The sequence below is a fragment of the Emys orbicularis genome, chromosome 1 (assembly GCF_028017835.1).
Source record: "Emys orbicularis isolate rEmyOrb1 chromosome 1, rEmyOrb1.hap1, whole genome shotgun sequence".
NCBI classification, from domain to species: Eukaryota; Metazoa; Chordata; order Testudines; family Emydidae; genus Emys; species Emys orbicularis.
The window spans coordinates 174012366-174031666 of record NC_088683.1 but is presented as its reverse complement, the minus strand read 5'-3'; the positions used below and the strand labels follow the sequence as shown (position 1 = coordinate 174031666).

The 19301-nt window shown below is 39.6% G+C and overlaps 1 protein-coding gene across 1 annotated transcript in view; it reads right to left on the bottom strand.

Moving 5' to 3' along the window:
• ZNF654 (zinc finger protein 654) overlaps nucleotides 1–19301 on the bottom strand; it is a 60624-nt gene that overhangs the window by 29705 nt on the left and 11618 nt on the right. Inside the window, exons 2-3 of the mRNA XM_065418666.1 lie at nucleotides 7627–7772; nucleotides 301–382 (exon numbers count right to left, since the gene is read on the bottom strand). Coding sequence (XP_065274738.1) covers nucleotides 301–382; nucleotides 7627–7772 — 228 coding nt within the window. The remainder of the gene's footprint in view (nucleotides 1–300; nucleotides 383–7626; nucleotides 7773–19301) is intronic.

Below are 19301 nucleotides of genomic sequence, written 5' to 3'. Positions count from 1 at the left end.
TAATAATCTGTTCATCATTACAAAACAAGGATTGTGCTCTAGTTTATTTAGGCTTTTGATATGAACAGTAGTAGCAATGGCAAGTGTACTAAAAGATTTTTCCTCTGATAAAATTACAGAGACGGGAAGTGTAAGTAAAATGGCTCACTATCTTTCTTCACGCTACTGAAGTGTTCTACCAATGCTTGTATCCTCCAAACACTCATGAAAGCATGACTTTCTACAAACAGGCTGATCTTCAAAAACCAAAAATTGTGTTTTACAAAAACAAACATAGAAGCAAGCAACAACTGGTATTACCTGGATTGAACCTAGAATATCTTTTAAAGGATCTTCATAGAATTCATCTTTTCCAAAGAACAGCAGCAATTCAAAAAAACTCCTACAAACACAAGTAAATAACAAGTCAAAACCAAACCAAACAAAAGCAAATCATTTCAGCTGTCTTCACAGCTAGGGATCCTGAAATTATTTGGTACTTAGGCAGTCAAACTACAAAAACTCTATTACAAATTGTATTACATATCACAGCAGTTAAAATATAGAGTAGTGTTTTCCAAAGCACTTACCATTTGTTTGACTTTGACCCAATTTATACTAATAGTAAGAGTTAGGCAAAAAATGCTCAACGTTGAAAATCCCACCCACAATGTATGGAAGCTATCCTCAGTTCTGCATCAGTTAACTCAATATTTTTGGCTGTAAATGAGAAACTCAGGTCTGGCCCACCCCTAAAAACTCAAACTACTGTGTAACTCCTCAGATGGTAAAAATCACAGACATCATGTAAATGAAACCAAATTAAATAGAGATTTTTACTTCAAGAGTTAACTTAAACAGCTGCTGAAAGCAAGAACATAGATTGAAGACTTGATACTTCTTCAACTTTTGGATCTGAAAACTCCCAATATGATTATGATCTCAGTCCCCTCATTTTGCTAGAGAACACAGGAATGGACCTATCTGATATTTCTCAACACAAACAGAAAAAACCCTTTGGGGACAGAAAATCCTTTTGACTTCCTTTATATATCAAGATGATGCTATAAATTAAAACAGAACCGTGCACATCACCTTTAACTTGGTTTCTGCTCACTCTAGGCATGTGACATGGAGATGGAAATTGAACAGAATGAGGTGAAATTGTCTCCCTTCCAGATGCATAATGTACCATTGTAACAAAAACATGGCAATACAATTGCATAATTTATATTTGAAACTCAAAGCCACACCACTCAGGAAAAGATTCACAAATTTCTTATTTTCAGATTTTTGAATCTCATTAACAGCAGCTGCTAGATGGGATTAATTTTAATTGCACTGCACAAAGATTTAGCCCTGAGTTATCACTAGTCACTGCTAAGTCGCCATGCAATGCTCTGAAGCTGTATTTCTACAAGCCTGAGTATTCGAGTGTAAGAAAATTTAGCAATTTGAATTTTCACAAATGATAGAATAATACTTCCATGATGCATAATTCAAATCCCTGTGAAACATACAAGTCTTGTAGGTTAGCCTAATACTTTGCACAGGACTTTGGGTGATAGAGACTTAACCCCTAACATGTTACTTTCTATTAAATGTCAAAGTCACAAGTAATTTACCTTCTCACCCACAAGTTTTCCGTTCCTTATTTTGTCTTCTCACTACATACTTATTAATTGTCAAGGCCATGTGTGATTGAAACTGTTGTACCAGAAAAATGACTAAACAGTTGATAATTTGTTTTGTATTGTCTATGGAAAACTTTTTAAGGTGGTTTTCAAGAATGATGAAGTGTTGTGTTCACAACCCAATGAGACTTAATTTAGCTTCTGTGTGACCAAACAAACTGGCATACAAAATTGGTATGTCTTAATTCTGACTTATTTTCATTGCTCCTCCCCTATATTTGTATAGTTTCTACAGCTTGCCCCTCACTCTATCCCTTTCACACAAAAGATTTGATTTAAAATTTCTTTTATTACTCTGAGTTTTTCTTGCAAAGATACTGTGCTCTACTCACAGCTCAATCCTTGACAAATCCTGCAGCAAGTCACTAGCTAGAAGTATCCCACTTGCCACTATGTGATCAGAGAAGGAGAGCAGTGAAGTATCCAGTGGCAAAGCTCCCACACTCTGCAAGATGCAGACTAACTTCCCTCCTGAGACAGAACTGCTGGAGTACTGCTAAGCACTGCTCTGCCACTCTACTCTATCGATTTTAGCTTACCACACTACTTGAGCGGATTTCTGTAAGGGTCCACTATATCTAGTTCTAAAGAAGAGTCACTAAATTTTTTTTTCCCAGTACCTTAAAGATAAACATAAAAGTACAGAAATTAACTATCTTAACTGATAATAGTATTCTGCTATTTGGTAAGGCAACAACAGGACTAAAAATCACCCTCAGTGTTAGAAATCTTGAAAAAACTAACAGAATGGTTCGAAGAAATATCAAAGGTGGTTATGAAAAATTAATGCACCAATGAAGTACCCAGCAAAATAGACAGAGGACAAACATATTTGGTTTACCATTTATTCAATGCTCCAACAAAGTACATTCACCGCAAAAAAAGAGCACAATTGTTCAATTTTTGGGAGAATATTAACATTTGATAGACATGCCTGGTCTGTTACATGTGTAAATCAGAAATTTCACTCAATTTAATATACACATTAGAAACACGTTATGGGCATTGTAATGATTCTCACACTATAACATGTTAAAACCTGTTAAACAGAGAGATCCGATGACTATATTACCGTACGGTGTCTCTCAAAACAAAAGCTTACTATTGTAATGATTATTTTGTTTCTGATATTTACATGGCAAGGATTTGTAAACCTGTTAAAACTTCCTGAACAAACAGTAAAAGAAAAAAATAAAGGCTTCCAAAATCAGGTTACTAGTATGAGTAACTTTGTAGCAAAAGGGCTGAGGACCCGAGTCATCAATTTTTGCTGATTTTAAGATTTCATTTAAAGAAAGTTAAATTTCTAGCCGTTGGGGTTACAAAAGTAACTTTGCAAATACAGTACACCATTGCTATAATGAACCCACTGAGATCCATGCCATTTGTTCATTATAGCCAGGGGTTCATTATAGCAAAAGAGGGGTGGTACAGCTGACAGCTCCTCCAGCACTGCCACAGCCATGGGACTGGAGGTGGGATCCAGGGACCAGGTTTATTATAGCCGAAGGTTCGTTATTAGGAAGGATGTTATAGCGAGCAGGGCCGGCTTTAGGAAGTGCGGGGCCCGATTCGAATAGTTTTGACGGGGCCCCGGCAGGGATCACTCACCCGGCGGCGCTCTGGGTCTTCTGCAGCACTGAAGGACCTGCCGCCGAAATGCCGCTGAAGACCCCGAGCGAGTGAAGGACTCGTCGCCAAAGACCCGGAGCGCCACCAGGTGAGTAAAAATTAAAAAGGCGCCTAAGTTAGGTGCTCATTTTTAGGGTGCAGGGTCCTCTTAGGCGCAGGCCCCAATTCGGGGGAATAAATAATTCAGACAAAGCTCCTTTTCCGTTAGAGAAGCTAGTGAGAATGGAGCTTGAAGTTTGATACCAGCCATGGGCTGTCATGAAATATTAAGGCCCAAACAGGGCTTCTGTGCAAGTCCTAGCATCCTCTGCAGCTGCTGGAGGTAACAGGGGACTGATCTTAGAACTTACTGGTGGAGACAACTTATCCCTGTCTAACACTTTCTCTGCCTGGAACATTTATTCCTCCAACTGTAGGTATCAGATAAACTTTAAGTAGTGAAAGAGAGTTTCAGAAATTATTATAAAACAGCTTAAAAGTTTTGGTCAACTTAACAGTTCACAAGGTACCTAGAAAATAACCAATTAAAATTCACTTTCTATATTCAGTACTTTTGAAATTCAGTTTCCAAAGATCTCCTAAAGTAAAAGCAAATTGTTTTACTCAAGCTTCAACACTAAACTGGTCGAAAGGAATTAAGGTATGTACAAATGCCAAGAAGATCTAAGGTGAACAGTAAAAGCATATCTACACTACAGGCGGCAGAGCTGCACTGCTGTAGTGTAGGCACTTCCCACATTAACGGATGTGGTCTTTCCATCAATGTAGGTAATCTACCTCACCAAGCGGCAACAGCTAGGTTGATGAAATAATTCTTCAGGCGAATTAAGTCATTTCTACGCTGGAGGTTAGGTCAGCTGAGGAGGTTGTGAAGGCTAGGACTATAACAGCGTTTAAAAGAGAACTGGATAAATTCATGGAGGTTAAGTCCATTAATGGCTATTAGCCAAGATGGGTAAGGAATGGTGTCCCTAGCCTCTGTTTGTCAGAGGGTGGAGATGGATGGCAGGAGAGAGATCACTTGATTATTACCTGTTAGGTTCACTCCCTCTGGGGCACCTGGCATTGGCCACTGTTGGCAGACAGGATACTGGCCTGGATGGACCTTTGGTCTGACCCAGTATGGCCAGTCTTGTGTTCTTAGCTTAACTTCAGTGCTCGGGATATGAATTTTTCACACCCTTGAGTGACACAGCTAGGTTGATCTACATTTTAAACGTAGACCAGGCCAACAAACATTTCTGTAAAAGTCATGTTCTTTATAAAGGGAAGAACATTATCTACAATAACAGGCTTTGTTTGGAAGTAATTAAGGGTTGAGCTACTTCTACATTAAGATGCACCTAATTCTTCTTTATCCAATGATGAATCAAAAGGTTACTCTGAATTTGTAAAAAAAATATTTAGAGATATTCTACATTAGAGTCTCTTATTTTTAAAATGGCATGGTCAATTTTTGCACCTTCCTTCATATTCAAAGCTGTAGTGGTTCTTTTGCACAAGGGCCCTTTAATCTCAATCCTAAAGGAAAATTTGATCAATTTTGCTAATTGAAACAACAAATACTTCCTGCTAACCACAAATTCTCATTGCCAATCTGAAGTGAGATCAGTAAGTTTAAGTAATACATTTTACTTGCAGCAGAAGTCACGTGTCATGTGATGGTTTGGAAAACTACCAGCCTCGGGAACTCACACACTGCTTGGGAAAGACTACACTAACTCTAAGTATGTGTTTTTATTTGATTTCTGATTGAACTTGGGATCATCTGCAAATACCTTTGTTCTAGTTTTTATTAAAAGTGAATTGCAGATCTAAATTTCACATTTCTTCACCTTCAATATGTGCTGCATGCTTAAATCAGCAGGCTCAGATGGGCCATTCAAAACAAGACTTAAAATTTCCTTCTCCATCAATCTTTGTACATGAATATCAAAATTATCGTAGGCAATTTCATCTCTCCTGATGCTCCAAAATGTGATCTGACCTACCACGCCGTTTTAAAATATAGGTATCTACATTCATGTTGTTTACTGCCATTTGCCACACCATCTTTTCAGATAACATAGGTGCTACAAGTCAGTGCTTGTATATGTTGTTTACCAATGATCCCAGTACACAACTCCTGTATTAAAGTGACTATAGATGCTGCCTCATTTATTATGAATGGTTTGCTTAGTAAGTGCACAGAGAGAACAGCAGTCCCTGCTCTCAGTAGTTTACCATCTGGTTACCAAGGAAACCCTGATCAAGTATGGAGAAAGCCCATATGGGGTCAGGCAGATTCCTGTTTTATCTACTTTCCCCCCCCCCCCCCTTTCCCTCCCTCCCTCTCTCTCCTTTAAGAGCTAGGACTATGTATTATGTATGGTATATTTTCCGAAAGACTAAGACTTCAACACCCTTAGGGCTAACATACTTCAGCAATGTTTCCTTGGTAACTGTTATGCCCCAGAATCATTTTGTGACATCACAGCAAAACTAAGCCAACAGTTTTTTTGGGGGGGAGGGAATACTTTGTTTTGTGCTCAATGCTCCTCAAACTCATAAGCTGGGGGCAAGCAAGCTATAAAGGACAATCCATCCCCAAACTCATGTGCATAGATTTAACATAAGGGGTGATAGCAGATGACTGAGAAACTCATTCCCCCCCTCCCCCCCGGCAATTGGCCCCAATTTCTGATCAGTACCTAATCTAGAGTAGGACAGACACTAAATTTGGTGTGACAGTTATTTATTATGTGTGTTGCAGTAGGACCCATAGGCCCCACTCAGGATCGAAATGACATAGTGCTATGTGCTGTACAGACACATATGAAGGTATTGTCCCTACCCTGAAACACTAAATCTTTCTTAGAATGTATTTTGTTTTTACAAGATTCACAGTAGCTAATAAGCATCAACTATGAGCCAGGTATTAAACAACCTGAATCACGTTTCAGACAATAACTGATCTTTCTCTAAAAGCAGATACTATGACTATATTCATTCTACTCTATAGGGGCAAGTAGTTTATCCTCAAGTACTTGACCACCATAGTTTGATAAATCTATTTTTTCTGGTTTCACTCAACAGTTATTCACTTTTAAGAGTTATATTTCCACATATTTACTCTACCCTACTCTTCAGTTTCACTTTTTTAAAGTATATCATGAGTGCACAAAATAGAAGCTTCTAGTCTCCTGGGATTAGTGATGGTAGTTCAAAGACAAGGTAAAAAAAGGTGGGTCTGCCAGCTCACTCTGAAGATGCAAGCAGGAGATGTAAAGACCAATAAAGTGTTCCCTTACAGATATTTTTCTAACCCTCAGTTCATGGAGCTAACACAAAATCCCACATTGAGATGACAAATTCTGACCAAGTAAAACTAGTAACAAAAACAAACTAACAACAGTTAAAACCAGAGCTCAGCAAGACAGAGCTGTTCCACCCGCTGGACAAAAAATTAACTCATTTACTCAGCCGGAACTCGCTCTTATTTGTGAAAGCAGCACTCAGTATGCTTTCAAATTTCCTCTCTCCACCTACTTATGACAGGAGCCAATATCTATAGGATACAAGAATTGTTTGTTTTTATTTTGACATTTTCAAGTTTTTGGCATCTACTTTATTGAGTTAGACAATAAATGTGATGGTGAGGAGGATTTTGTTAGGGCAAATTAAAAGGGTAACAAAATCATCAGTTGAAGATGTGTATAATTAGCCATAAACAAATCTTTTCCTCAAAAGAAAAATGTTTTCTTAACTATCTTATGTAACAAACTCTTCTCCAAAAAGTGTTTTGTTGAAGAATCAGATTTAGAGTCACAATTTAAACAAATCTTTTCCTGTTACAAAAACCTTAGGCCATTACAGTAATTTTTAGTTTATTTACTTTTTGCATCTCTCTGCTTAGACAACAGAAGCGTACCAGTCAATTTCACTTTTGTTCATGGCCATTTATTGCCACAAGGTTTGGTTTGCAAATATTTCAGGAGAACATAACATTTAAAATGTCAGTGAAATATAAAATGATCACAGACACACTTCTATTGTTAATTAGGTGGTTTTGTTAAAAGAAACTGTACAACACTTTCACAAGTTTGACCTGAGCATGTTCTTTGAGTAAATGTGATATAAAAAGAACAGGCTAAAGTCATCCCTTTCAGAGCTTCAATTATTTAATTCACTAGGAATAAGTTTGGTCTTGTGTATTTAAATAGTAGAAAGTAAGACTGCCTTTACAAAACAGGACCTCTTTTGACATGCTGCTTTCATTGCAAAAGTAGAACACTAACAGTTAGCCTGTAAATGGAGTTAATAGGAAAAAGGATGTACTTACAAAGCTAGGCTACTCAAAACATATTGTACGTGCTCACATTCAGCTGGGAATGATACACAGGCAGACGTGAAACAACAAAGAGCTGTCTGAAGCACCTGAAGCTGAGGCAAAGGAACCTGCCATCTTCCAGCATAGTCTTCAACAATCTATAGGGAAAACAGTCACAAACCTGTATTACAATAGAGAATGTTCTCTTTCGCCAGAAATAGTAAAAAAAAAAAAAAAAAAAAAGTCTATAGTTTATAAAGGGGGAAAAAAGCTTTTAAGTAGCAGGTTTAATAGAGGATATCAATATAAAACCACAATTCATTCCTCTAGGATGCAACACTTTAAGATGTTTCATATATGTAATTTTCTCATGTTCTTTCATTTTGATAAAGCAAAAATATAAAGGAAGAAGCCCTGTCCTTCTTACCCCACAAAATATGGACCAAAAAGCAGTGGAGGAAGAATTCTTCTTACATGCTATCAGATTAGCAATTACACCTTTACCTCGATATAACGCTGTCCTCGGGAGCCAAAAATTTTTACTGCGTTATATTGAACTTGCTTTGATACACCGGAGTGCGCAGCCCCGCCCCCCTGGAGCACTGCTTTACCACGTTATATCCGAATTAGTGTTATATCGGGTGGCGTTATATCGAGGTAAAAGTGTATGCTCTACGCTTAAATACAAGCTTTTGTTTTGCAACAGAAGAAAAAGGCATAGTCTGCAGCCATATTAACACCTACTACTTGAAATGTCACTAAGTGGGGAAAAAATGGGTTTGTGCCCCTTTTGCTTTTTATGACAGAGGAAGGCTAAATATACTCCTCAGAAAAAAAACGGTTGTTTTCTGATTGACATTCCTTATTCCTAAGGTCAAGAGCAAGTCTGTACCTTTTCCTTGAAAGGCACAAATACATGGAGAATTGGAAGTCTCACCGCTTCCAAGACAAGGGAATTTTAGATAAAGGGCTTTTCTTCCAAATGTACTGGACATTTCAGTTAACTGTTTACAAAAAAGACCAAACACGATAAACTACATTTGTTCATTGGTTTAATGGTTAGAAAACCCTTTAAAAAGAAGTTCACATCTTGTGTGCAAACATTTTTTCTATGTATGTCACATTTAAACTTATTGACTACTCCAGTTTTGTAGGAGAAAAAGTACAATTAGAGAAAGGAAAACAAATTTAAGATAAGTACTTACAAAAAATATATATATACTGATAGCACAATGTACTTTTCTGCAGAAATTACTCTTTCCTAACTATGAAGTACATACAGGTACAAATAAAGGGTTTGATAGGTAAATGTATTCATCATCATAAAACACCTCAAGTGCCCCTGAATATACAATGAACAGGTTAATGTGTTCTCATTGTCAATTTTTGTCAATAATGCTTTGGCAGAACATACAACAGGTTGACCTTACAAATGCAAAGAACTCAAGTGTATGTGCACACACCATATACACCTCCCTTGATAAAGTAGTTTAACACACCAGTTCAAAGCCTTGGCCAGTTAAAATATGAGGCCAAAATCATCCTTGGTTTAATTTCTCTGGATTAATAGAGTTATCCTATTTTTATTAGTCTGATGTGTGTCTGCATGCAATATGTTTACAACTGTTAATGACTGAAGCCTAAGCAGTCCTGGCTTTTTATTTTTTTACACTATTAACATTTGTAAAACGCAGCCAGTTCAAACTAAACTCCAAACAATTAAAATTGAGACTGTGGTCATACTAGGAACACAAAATAAACTGTTGATGAATCTTATATATCACTAAAGCATTACAATGTTCTAAGTAGGCTTTAGAGAATTCAATTTTTATCAATGTAAATTCACACTTGTGGGAAATTATGGGGAGGTCAGACAATTACACCTCTACCTCGATATAACGCTGTCCTTGGGAGCCAAAAAAATCTTACTGCGTTATAGGTGAAATCGCGTTATATCGAACTTGCTTTGATCCGCCCCCCTGGAGCACTGCTTTACCGCGTTATATCCGAATTCGCGTTATATGAGGTAGAGGTGTATTTAATTAAAGCAGATATTGGGATTTAAAAAGGTAAAGCTTTATAACCATTAAAACACAAACTATCAACATCACAAATCAAAATATACAGAGTAAATATCCTTAAATAAAAGTCTATTAAGTTCTTAAGTAGCATTTTTTTTTATTTTGCCTATTTGTAAATTTCTATCATCACTGATGGAAATTTGTGTTTGTTATTTTGTGTGTGTATGATGAAACTGACATTTACTGACATTTAATTGATAAAAATCTAATCCTTACATGCCTAAAGTTATCAGAAACTGAACTACAATGATATACTACTGTATCTAAGACTATATGAAACACAAATTTAGAAATACATCAAAAATATTCCTTAACTGCTTAAACTTAGGATAGGTCATCACCACAATAAAGAATGTGAGATTAATATGAAGGTCATTTAATTCCCATCCAAGGCCGTGTCCATGCTACGGCTTTCAACGGTAATCCCCATATCAGGTAGAGGTCACATTAACCAGTTACCAACAACACTGTTCCATTTGTGTCCACACAGTACCATTTCTGCTACAACAGTTCATGCATTGACAACTACACCTCTACCTCGATATAACGCTACCTGATATAACACGAATTCGGATATAACGCGGTAAAGCAGTGCTCGGGGGGGGAGGGGGGGCTGTGCACTTCGGTGGATCAAAGCAAGTTCAATGTAACACGGTATCACCTATAATGCGGTAAGATTTTTTGACTCCCGAGGACAGCGTTATATCGAGGTAGAGGTGTACCATAAATTGCCTATGTTCTTTTCAGGGCATCTGGGAAAATCTGAGCAATTAAAAGAAGAAAAACAGAATGTTCAGAAAATATGTACATTTGGTGGCAGTGCATTCGGATGTCCTACCACCGTTCTCTCAGCTCTGTGAGGACCAACCAGACCAGCTACACAAACATGAATAGGGTATCCATTCTACGTTACAAAAAAAAAAAAAAAAGCATGACCATTTACCACTAACAGTTCTAAATATGCTGTAAGCAAATATAAACCATGGTTAGAGCCAAGCCAAAAATGGTAGTGCAGAAAAAAGGGGATGATCTGGTGGCTAAGGTACAGGAATGGTTTATAAAATGCTGATTCAAGTATACGCTCTGACTCAGGCTGTGTCTACACTACCAATTTCAGCACTAAAACTTTAGTCCTTCAGGGGTGTGAAAAAACACCCCCCCCCGAGCAACAAAAGTTTTAGCACTGAAAAGCGCCAGTATAGACAGCTACCACCGCTCGTTCGGGGTGGGTTTTATTTTTATCGCCAGGAGAGCTCTCCCTCAGAGATAAAGCGTGTCTACACTGCCCACGTTACAGCGCTGCTCTGTGCCTCAATTCTCAACTTTAAAAAGGGAATATTACTTTTGTGTATCACAAGTATGCAAAGAATAAGCTCCTTTATTTTCTGTGTGGTGCTCAGATGTTACAGTGAATCCTACCACATAAATAGTAGTATGGATGAGGTCCAAAGCTGTGATGGGGTTCCTTTTCATCTCAGATTATAACACATTCAGAACAGATCTAGTCTAGAAGAAATTGTGTGCATTTCCTATTTTACTTAATTAGAATGGACTGGGTGATGGGATATGAAAATTTTCACTTGTACACCTCTGGATCAAATCAGTAGTTACCAAAATTCATTCAGACCGAGATGTTCAGTTACCTATGGGATATGAGTAGGTGGCATCGGTCCTGGTTGTAGCAGATATCTGTCTGAAACATGAACACCTCAGGCACAATTGGAGCCTTTGGCAGATGGTTGAAGGACTGAATAGTCATGGAAACTAAACTATGTTTTCAAATTAAGATTTAGTCATATACAGAACAGGACTGGGATTTAAGGATGGTGTGGAGAGGCTTTTTCTGTTTCTACTATATAAGCAAATGAAGATCTTCCATCTCTAGGATATTATACCAGTATGTTTATTTACACTATTATATTAACTTCCAAAAATGTCATTCATTTGCAGATAAACTGATCTTAGTATTACACTTGTTTATAGACTTTGACAGAACTGGCAGAGGAACATATGCATTTTTCATGCTGGATCAGAACAGTCATTTAGTTCAGCATCTGTTCCTTCAAAGGAAACCCCATAGTACCACCTTATGGGATAACATGCCTAGGGAAGGCTCAGGGGTGCAGGCTCCGGGCGCCGCTTACCTCAAGCGGCTCCCAGAAGCAGCGGCATGTCCCTTCTCCAGCTCCTTACAGGGAGGCGCAGACAGGCAACTCTGCACACTGCCCCACCTTCAGGCACTGCCCGCGCAGCTCCCATTGGCTGTGGTTCCTGGCTAATGGGAGCTGCAGGGGCGGCGCTTGGGGGCTGGGGCAGCATGCAGAGCGGAGGCCCCTGGCTGCCCCTACAGGTAGGAGCCGTGGGGTGGGGTGGGGGATGGGAGCCCATGTGGCTGCTTCCGGGAGCGGCCCCCGACCCTGCTCCCCAGTGGGAGCTCGAGGGTCGGATTAAAATGGCTCACAGGCTGTAGTTTGCCCACCCCCGGTCTAGTGAGTCCAGCATGCATTCATCACCTGTCAAAATTCCTGTCCTGCCACCCATCCGAAGAGTAACTGTAAATAACCAGCACTCAAGAACAGTACAACAATCAAAAGGAGAAGTGCTTTAAGTACAAAGAGTAATATGCTTAGGTACAATCACTATCACAAAATAAAGGAAAAACAAGATTGAAAAAGATGAAACACATGGTCAAACGAGAAATATAGACAGGAAGACAGAAGTTAGCTAAACAAAAGGGAAAGACTAGAATAGCAATCCTGTGTTCCTTTTCTCATTTTTCAATCTACAGTTGTAGGTCTCCATAAGCTCAAATCTGTGAAGTTAGTCATTTTCTTCACCCGGCCAATTGGAAGCACCAGTACAGTATGTGGAGGGGAGAAATATATTAAAGTATTTGTTAAGGAAAGAGAAATTCCAGACCAGATTGAATATTAGTTTTTTGGGGGAAATAATCCATATTTATTTTAAATTTGCTTGTATACTTCAAGTTTTATCTGAAAGCCCTCTCAATGGCTAAGCCTCCTATATAAATATCCTGAATTTTTCAAGTTGCATATGCTGAATTAGTATGCCATACATTGCATATCTTGAAATTGTCACACTACTCCTCTGACCTTGAAAAATAAATTTGGACATACATTTATAACCGAGACTACACGACTATTGGGCCAGGTCTACACTAACCCCCCCACTTCGGACTAAGGTACGCAAATTCAGCTACGTTAATAACGTAGCTGAATTCGAAGTACCTTAGTCCGAAGTTACCGCGGTCCAGACGCGGCAGGAAGGCTCCCCCGTCGATGCTGCGTACTCCGCTCGCCGAGCTGGAGTACCAGCGTCGAAGGCGAGCACTTCCGGGATCGATCCGGGGCACTTCCGGGATCGATCCGGGATCGATTTATCGCGTCTTAACCAGACGCGATAAATCGAACTCAGAAAACCGATTGCTTACATCCGGACCCGGATGTAAGTGAAGACGTACCCTTGGTTTACAAATACTGGAGAAAAGAAGAAAGCTCTGTAATTCATAGGGTCTACCAAAATTCCTGGAGCAAAGAAAGTATCTGTTACCTAGTGTTTAGTCACTGTTTAAAACAGAAAGATTGGCTCTCCTGACTTCACTACTCTGATCAGTTTCTCAAAACGAATGACAACTAAATAAAATACCATCAGAGACCAGACCGCAGCAGACGAAAAAGCCTGGCTAATCACTTCAAATTCCTCTGTCTGCAAACCTGCACTTTGGGAACGGCTCTACTCCAGTACCAACAGTGATTTTAATTACAGTAACTGATGACTAATACGTGGCCAGGTCATAGCAGATTCCACTCTTCAGTAGAGCTTTATGCCAGAGCAAGGAATTATGACCCATTTCCACCACAGGTTATTAAAACTGAACTATTTAAGTTTAACTGTAGTTTTAGTTGGAGAAGTTGCTCATTGCCACTCCTAACATATGCGTAGTGTTGTCAGTGCAAAATGGATGCAAATTTTCACCCCGGAGATCAGTACCTTTTAGTGGCGGGTATGCACTTAGTAAGACCCTTTACGATCCTTAAGAAAGAAAATGGGTATTATCTATGTACAAGCAACTTTCAACTAATGCAAACATTTTTAACCCAAGTTTTAACCATTTGTGATGCTCCCCAGGATTGTGAGGCAGCTCCGCACCTTCCCTTTGCGTGCAGCAGTCTTGTCTGTGCCCGTTGTGGATCAGCTCCCTGAAACCACCCGTCTCCGGCAACACAAGCACTGCCTTCCAGGCCTTGTTCTCTCGGTGTAGGCACACTCTAGCCCCCCAAAACTTAGAGGATTCCCTGCAGCATCCTTACCCAGTGAACTCTCAGAATTACCAGGCTTACAATTGGCAAGGGAACAGTATATCACGGTTTGTAAGATTCAACCCAGGACCATCATTTTGCTTAACACCACAGCACTGATATATTTAATGTGAAAACAAGAGTAAGTTTATCATCAAAGAAAAAAGATTTGAGTAATAGTAAGAAAGAATATTGGAAACAAATGGTTACATAAAAAAAAGTCCTAACACGCTTTCTATAGACTAAATTTAACTAACAAGTTACTCTTCTCTAAAGAAGCTTCTCTCACCCAAAGCTCTCGCCAGCATTTTCAACCAAGCCTCGTTAAAACAATTTTTTAATTAAGCGAAAGCACTGTCCTCTTACTTCCTCAATGAAGCATGCCTGGGTGTCTTCTAGGCTCCCAAATATAGTGAAGCAAACTTTGATATGCACCTCAAGATAAGTTCATCTACCCCTTGCTGTGTTGTTCTTTCCCTTTGTTTCTTTCTCAAGTTTTCTTACAATCCTACATTTGTATTCAGTTCAAAGGGGTGATCCAGGGGACACACTGAACAAGACAACAGTCAATTTACATGTAAACAGATAGATGACCGAACACCTCCTCTGACAGAAAACCTGTTTTTCACCATTGCTCGGGACCAGTACCTTGACAGACATTAAGAGCATATTTTCCTGTGCATACACACATCTTCTCATGCAGTATCTGTACATACGTTTCATGACCAGTGTGACACTAGCTTTCATTTGAGGTCACACATGACATCATATGGTGAACTTTAATGTACACACCAGTCTCATGAGATTCCCTCTGCATCACCTTGCCAACTGGCATTAAGAGCTCTTGGGTCACAATTTTTAACAGTGATTTAAGATGTTAATTTGAGGAAAAATCTTAACTTGTTAAAGTGTATGCAAGCTAATTCTAATAAATCAAATGCCAGATCATTTCCTGCCCTGCTTCCAATGTGAAAAGCTGCAGGAGGGAACACTTTCCACAGGAATCTAACTACAAGGATTCCTTTACAGAAAGGATTCCTCCCATAAAGGCTGAGCAGCTTGCCCCCAGCCTTGGCGTCCTGTGTAAAGGCCTTAGACTCTCATGCTGGCCCTGTACTCCTGGCAGTATGGCTCCATACAATATTACTACTAGGTGTTTCAAGATAATTGGTAATAAGAATAAATTCCAGTAACCAATAAATAGCAGTAGGTGGACAAAGACTATCATCCACAATAGTATTCTCATTTACTCGTGTTTACAATTACTTTTTTCCATGACAGTGTACTTCAAATTATAATGGAAAATTTAAAATTTGATTTACTTTATTTTTACAGCCTAAATTAAAAATATAGTTCTATTTCTATTACAAATTTTCACCTACCACTGTGCTGCTGTCTTCAGGAATTAAGAAAAAGAATATTGCAAACATTCTGACTCAGCAGGCATTAGAGGTCAAGTTCTGCTCCTAATTACACTAGCCTAAATTAAGAGTTAACTCTACTGAAGTAAATGAAATTATTCCACATTAACACTCCTTCACTATGGAGAAAACAGTGTTACAAGATACATGCTAAGGTAAATTTAACATGACAAAACAGAGGCACTCATTATCAGATAATGAGGCTCAATGTTGTGATTATTTTAAACTAAGTTGTCATGGGTGAAGGCCCTTAAGGCATGAAAACTAAGTTTTGCCTTTAAAAAAAGCCATCCAGGTGTTCATTGGCAGGGGTATTTTTCTTGGGGCAAAGTTTTGTTCAGTGAAAACAAACATGGATTTCAATATTAGTGTCATTTTGAATATTTATATTTATGAAAGAGTAAAATCATATTTCCCCTCACTTTACTAATATTAATTTTAACTTGTTTTTTTAGGCCCAGTTTGGATTGTTTACACACAGAGAGTTGCTGACATTTTTATAAAATGGCTACTTTATACAGAGTAACTGATTTTGCAAAGATGAAAGAAGCACCTGAGATCACCTCCAAATCAAACAAGAGAGTACAATGAGATTGCTAGTACTCATATAAGAGCAGTTTCTAAAATGTGAACCATTTTGCTGTCAAAACAATTTAAGGGACAAGTGGCATAGGTACTACAACAAATGCACTATTCACCTTCTAGGTGTATCTAACTCACCTGACATTAAGGCAGAGACAAACTTTGCAAGGATGCAGTTGATTATATAAACAACCAAACAGTATATACAAAGAAAACTCTTCAACTAAAAACTTTTTAAAAGAGAAACTACAATTTAAAAGACATTTGAAGTTTTGCCAATATTCTGCACATGCAGACTTGTGGCTCCACTAATAACTATATCTCAGCCCACTAGGATTATTCTGTTTAGTTTATTTAAAAAACACACAGCATTTAAAGGGACACCATGATCAAGAGAAGTCACTGCATCTTTTTTTATTTCTATTTTCTGTGATTGACAGCACTTTGTGTATAGTCAGTTTCACATTTCTCCTATATATGCAGTTTCCCCTGTTTGTATACATCCTTGCAATAGAGGAAATAAATATTTTTGGACTACAAGAACATGATTATAAAGCCACAAATATCTGCAGGGAGAGTCTGTGATTCTACTTTTAATTAATTTTTGTTTTGTTTGAATTATGTAATAAAGAATTTGTAATTAACCTATTCTAAGCTCAACAGATGGGTGCTTTTGGTATATAAAATAAATCTTCGTTACAATTCATGTTGTCTGACATCATACTATAGTAAATCTACAACTTCTTTTTAAAACACTAAAAATAAAAATCATCCTAATGTGCAGGTTCTCACACAAATACTGTCTCAGTCAAGCAGTGAAATCTTGATGAAAGACAAATATACCGGGCTCAATCATACAACATAAGTAAAGCTAAGATTTTTTCCAGTTATTTTTAGTAAAAGTCACGAACAGGTCACAGGTAAAAACAAAAATTCACTGAGGTCATGACTTGTCCGTTACTTTACTACAAATAACTGAGTGCAGGGCTAGGGGAGGAATGGAGTCCCATGGGGGGGGGGAGCGGGGGCGGCGAAGGGGAAGAGACTGACAGGCCAAGCCCCTCACCATGGTGGGGGGGCACAGCCCCGACTCCAGTGGCCGCAGCGAGGGGCACACAGCCCCTGCTCCAGAGCTGGCCCAGCTGCGGGACAGGGTTGTGCGGTCCCCACTTCAGCCCCTGCCAAGCCCCGGTTGCAGGGGGGGGGGGGGCGCACACGGCTCTGGGAAGTCGCAACGGGGGCTTGCAGCCCCAGCTGCAACCCTTGGCGAAAGCAGCGGGGCTAGGGCACATGGCCCTCGCCAAGCCCAGGACGCGATGGGTCTGGGGCACACGGCCACCGCCAAGCCTGGCACATGACGAGTCCCAGCCCTGGCTGCAGCCCCCCAGATGAAACAGCGGGGCTGAGGCTGCAGGGTCCTTGTTCCACCCAGCCCATTGCTGGGCAGGGGCACAGTCCCACCGCCTCCTCCTGAAGCCCTAGAAGTCAGGGATCTCCGTTAAAGTCACGGAATCCGTGACTGCCATGACCTCCGTGACTAAATCGTAGCCTTAAACATAAGTAACAGTTATGTAGAAACATTTGCTTCAGACAAAATATATTAATGCACTATTCAAGTTAAATCATGTTGCAATTGTCACCATCAATATATTATGTTTAACAGGGTATTTTTCATTCTTTTGAGAACAAATCCTGTTATAGCAGAGATATATTTTGCAAACTGTTTTTCAAAGAAGCAATCAAAAAAATACAATGAAAGCAGTCTTCTTAGAGCATCTAGTTTTAACATAACCTAGCTTCAAATTGTCTGAAAGCCAACTGATACTTCCTTTGCATATAGGATATACTTTTGTAAAAGACTGGGTAATCCTTATTTAATGGGTAATCCTTCTTTACATACAGAATACATAATTGTACTTTAACTGGAAAGTTATCAATATCTGACTTAAAAATAAATAAAACAAAAGTAGATTTCCCCCCATAAGGTGAGTATAATTTGTTTTCACATGCTAGCATTAAATATCAGCTGTTTTAGCAGCACCAAAAATGTTGTACTTGTTGAGAGTTTACGTAATTTAATTTAAAACCCATAATTTGTCAGCACCTCTATCAAAAAGCTAAATCCTAGAATTTTACACCTATAACATCTGGTTAATTAATATTAAAATATTTTACACTAATAACTTATGTTAATGTCCTAATGAATCGTCATTACCACAGCTCCCCCTAAACTGTGCAAGCATGTACTTATGCACCTTGCTGGAATGTACGACACACTGACTAGTGAGGGTTACCACACAAAAACTCTTTCAGCAGGAGACATCTACTTTGTAGCTGGGGAGGAGTTGGCTTTGGGGCTCATTTTCCTCCCATGCCAGCAGCCACTGCTGCACCTGGCCAGGAAGAGGATGCTGGTTCTCCCACTCAAAGAGATGCAGCTCCCTTCCTCCGACACCCACTGCTACACTTCCTGGCTGAGGGGAAAAGGGGTGAGTTGTAGACACAGGAGTGATTATCGAAGGCTTGATTAGCCCCTTCCTACCAGAGCTTGTGGGAAAAGGAGAAAAGATTCAAGCTTCACCTGTTCCATAAGCTTGTGGGATAGTAAATAAAGAGTGAAGATCCCAGTGCCACCACTGTAGAACAGAAGAGGAAAGAGAAAATCCTAGCACATAGAAACATAGAATATCAGGGTTGGAAGGGACCTCAGGAGGTCATCTAGTCCAACCCCCTGCTCAAAGCAGGACCAAGCCCCAGACAGATTTTTGACCCAGATCCCTAAATGGCCCCCTGGAGGATTGAACTCACAACCCTGGGTTTAGTAGGCCAGTGCTCAAACCACTGTAGTGTATTTTTTGTCAAATCCCCCCTTCCCTCCCCCCCAACTGCCCACCAGCTCCCCACACAGAAAGTAAGGTGACCTTATTTCCCTAAACTGAAAAGGGGACAAGTGGGGCTGGCGCGAGCTGGTGTTGCAACTCCCCCTCCCAGGGAAGAGGAATGGCTATGGGCTGGGATCTGGCAGCAAAGTAAGGTGTGAGTACTTCTGAGTCAGAGCCAAGAGGTGAAGCTATTGGACTATGATCCAGCTAGCGGTGCGATGCCCCTTTGGGAGCTGGGATAGCAAAGGGGCAGGAAGGAAGCTCCAGGTAGCAGGAGGGAACAAGGAGACTTCAGATATCAGCTGTAGGCAGATGGGGGGAGGCCAGGATGTGGCAGAAGCTGACTGGAGGCAGACTAAGGAAGGAAAGAGACTGGTTGGGGTTGGTGGGAGGGACTGGAGA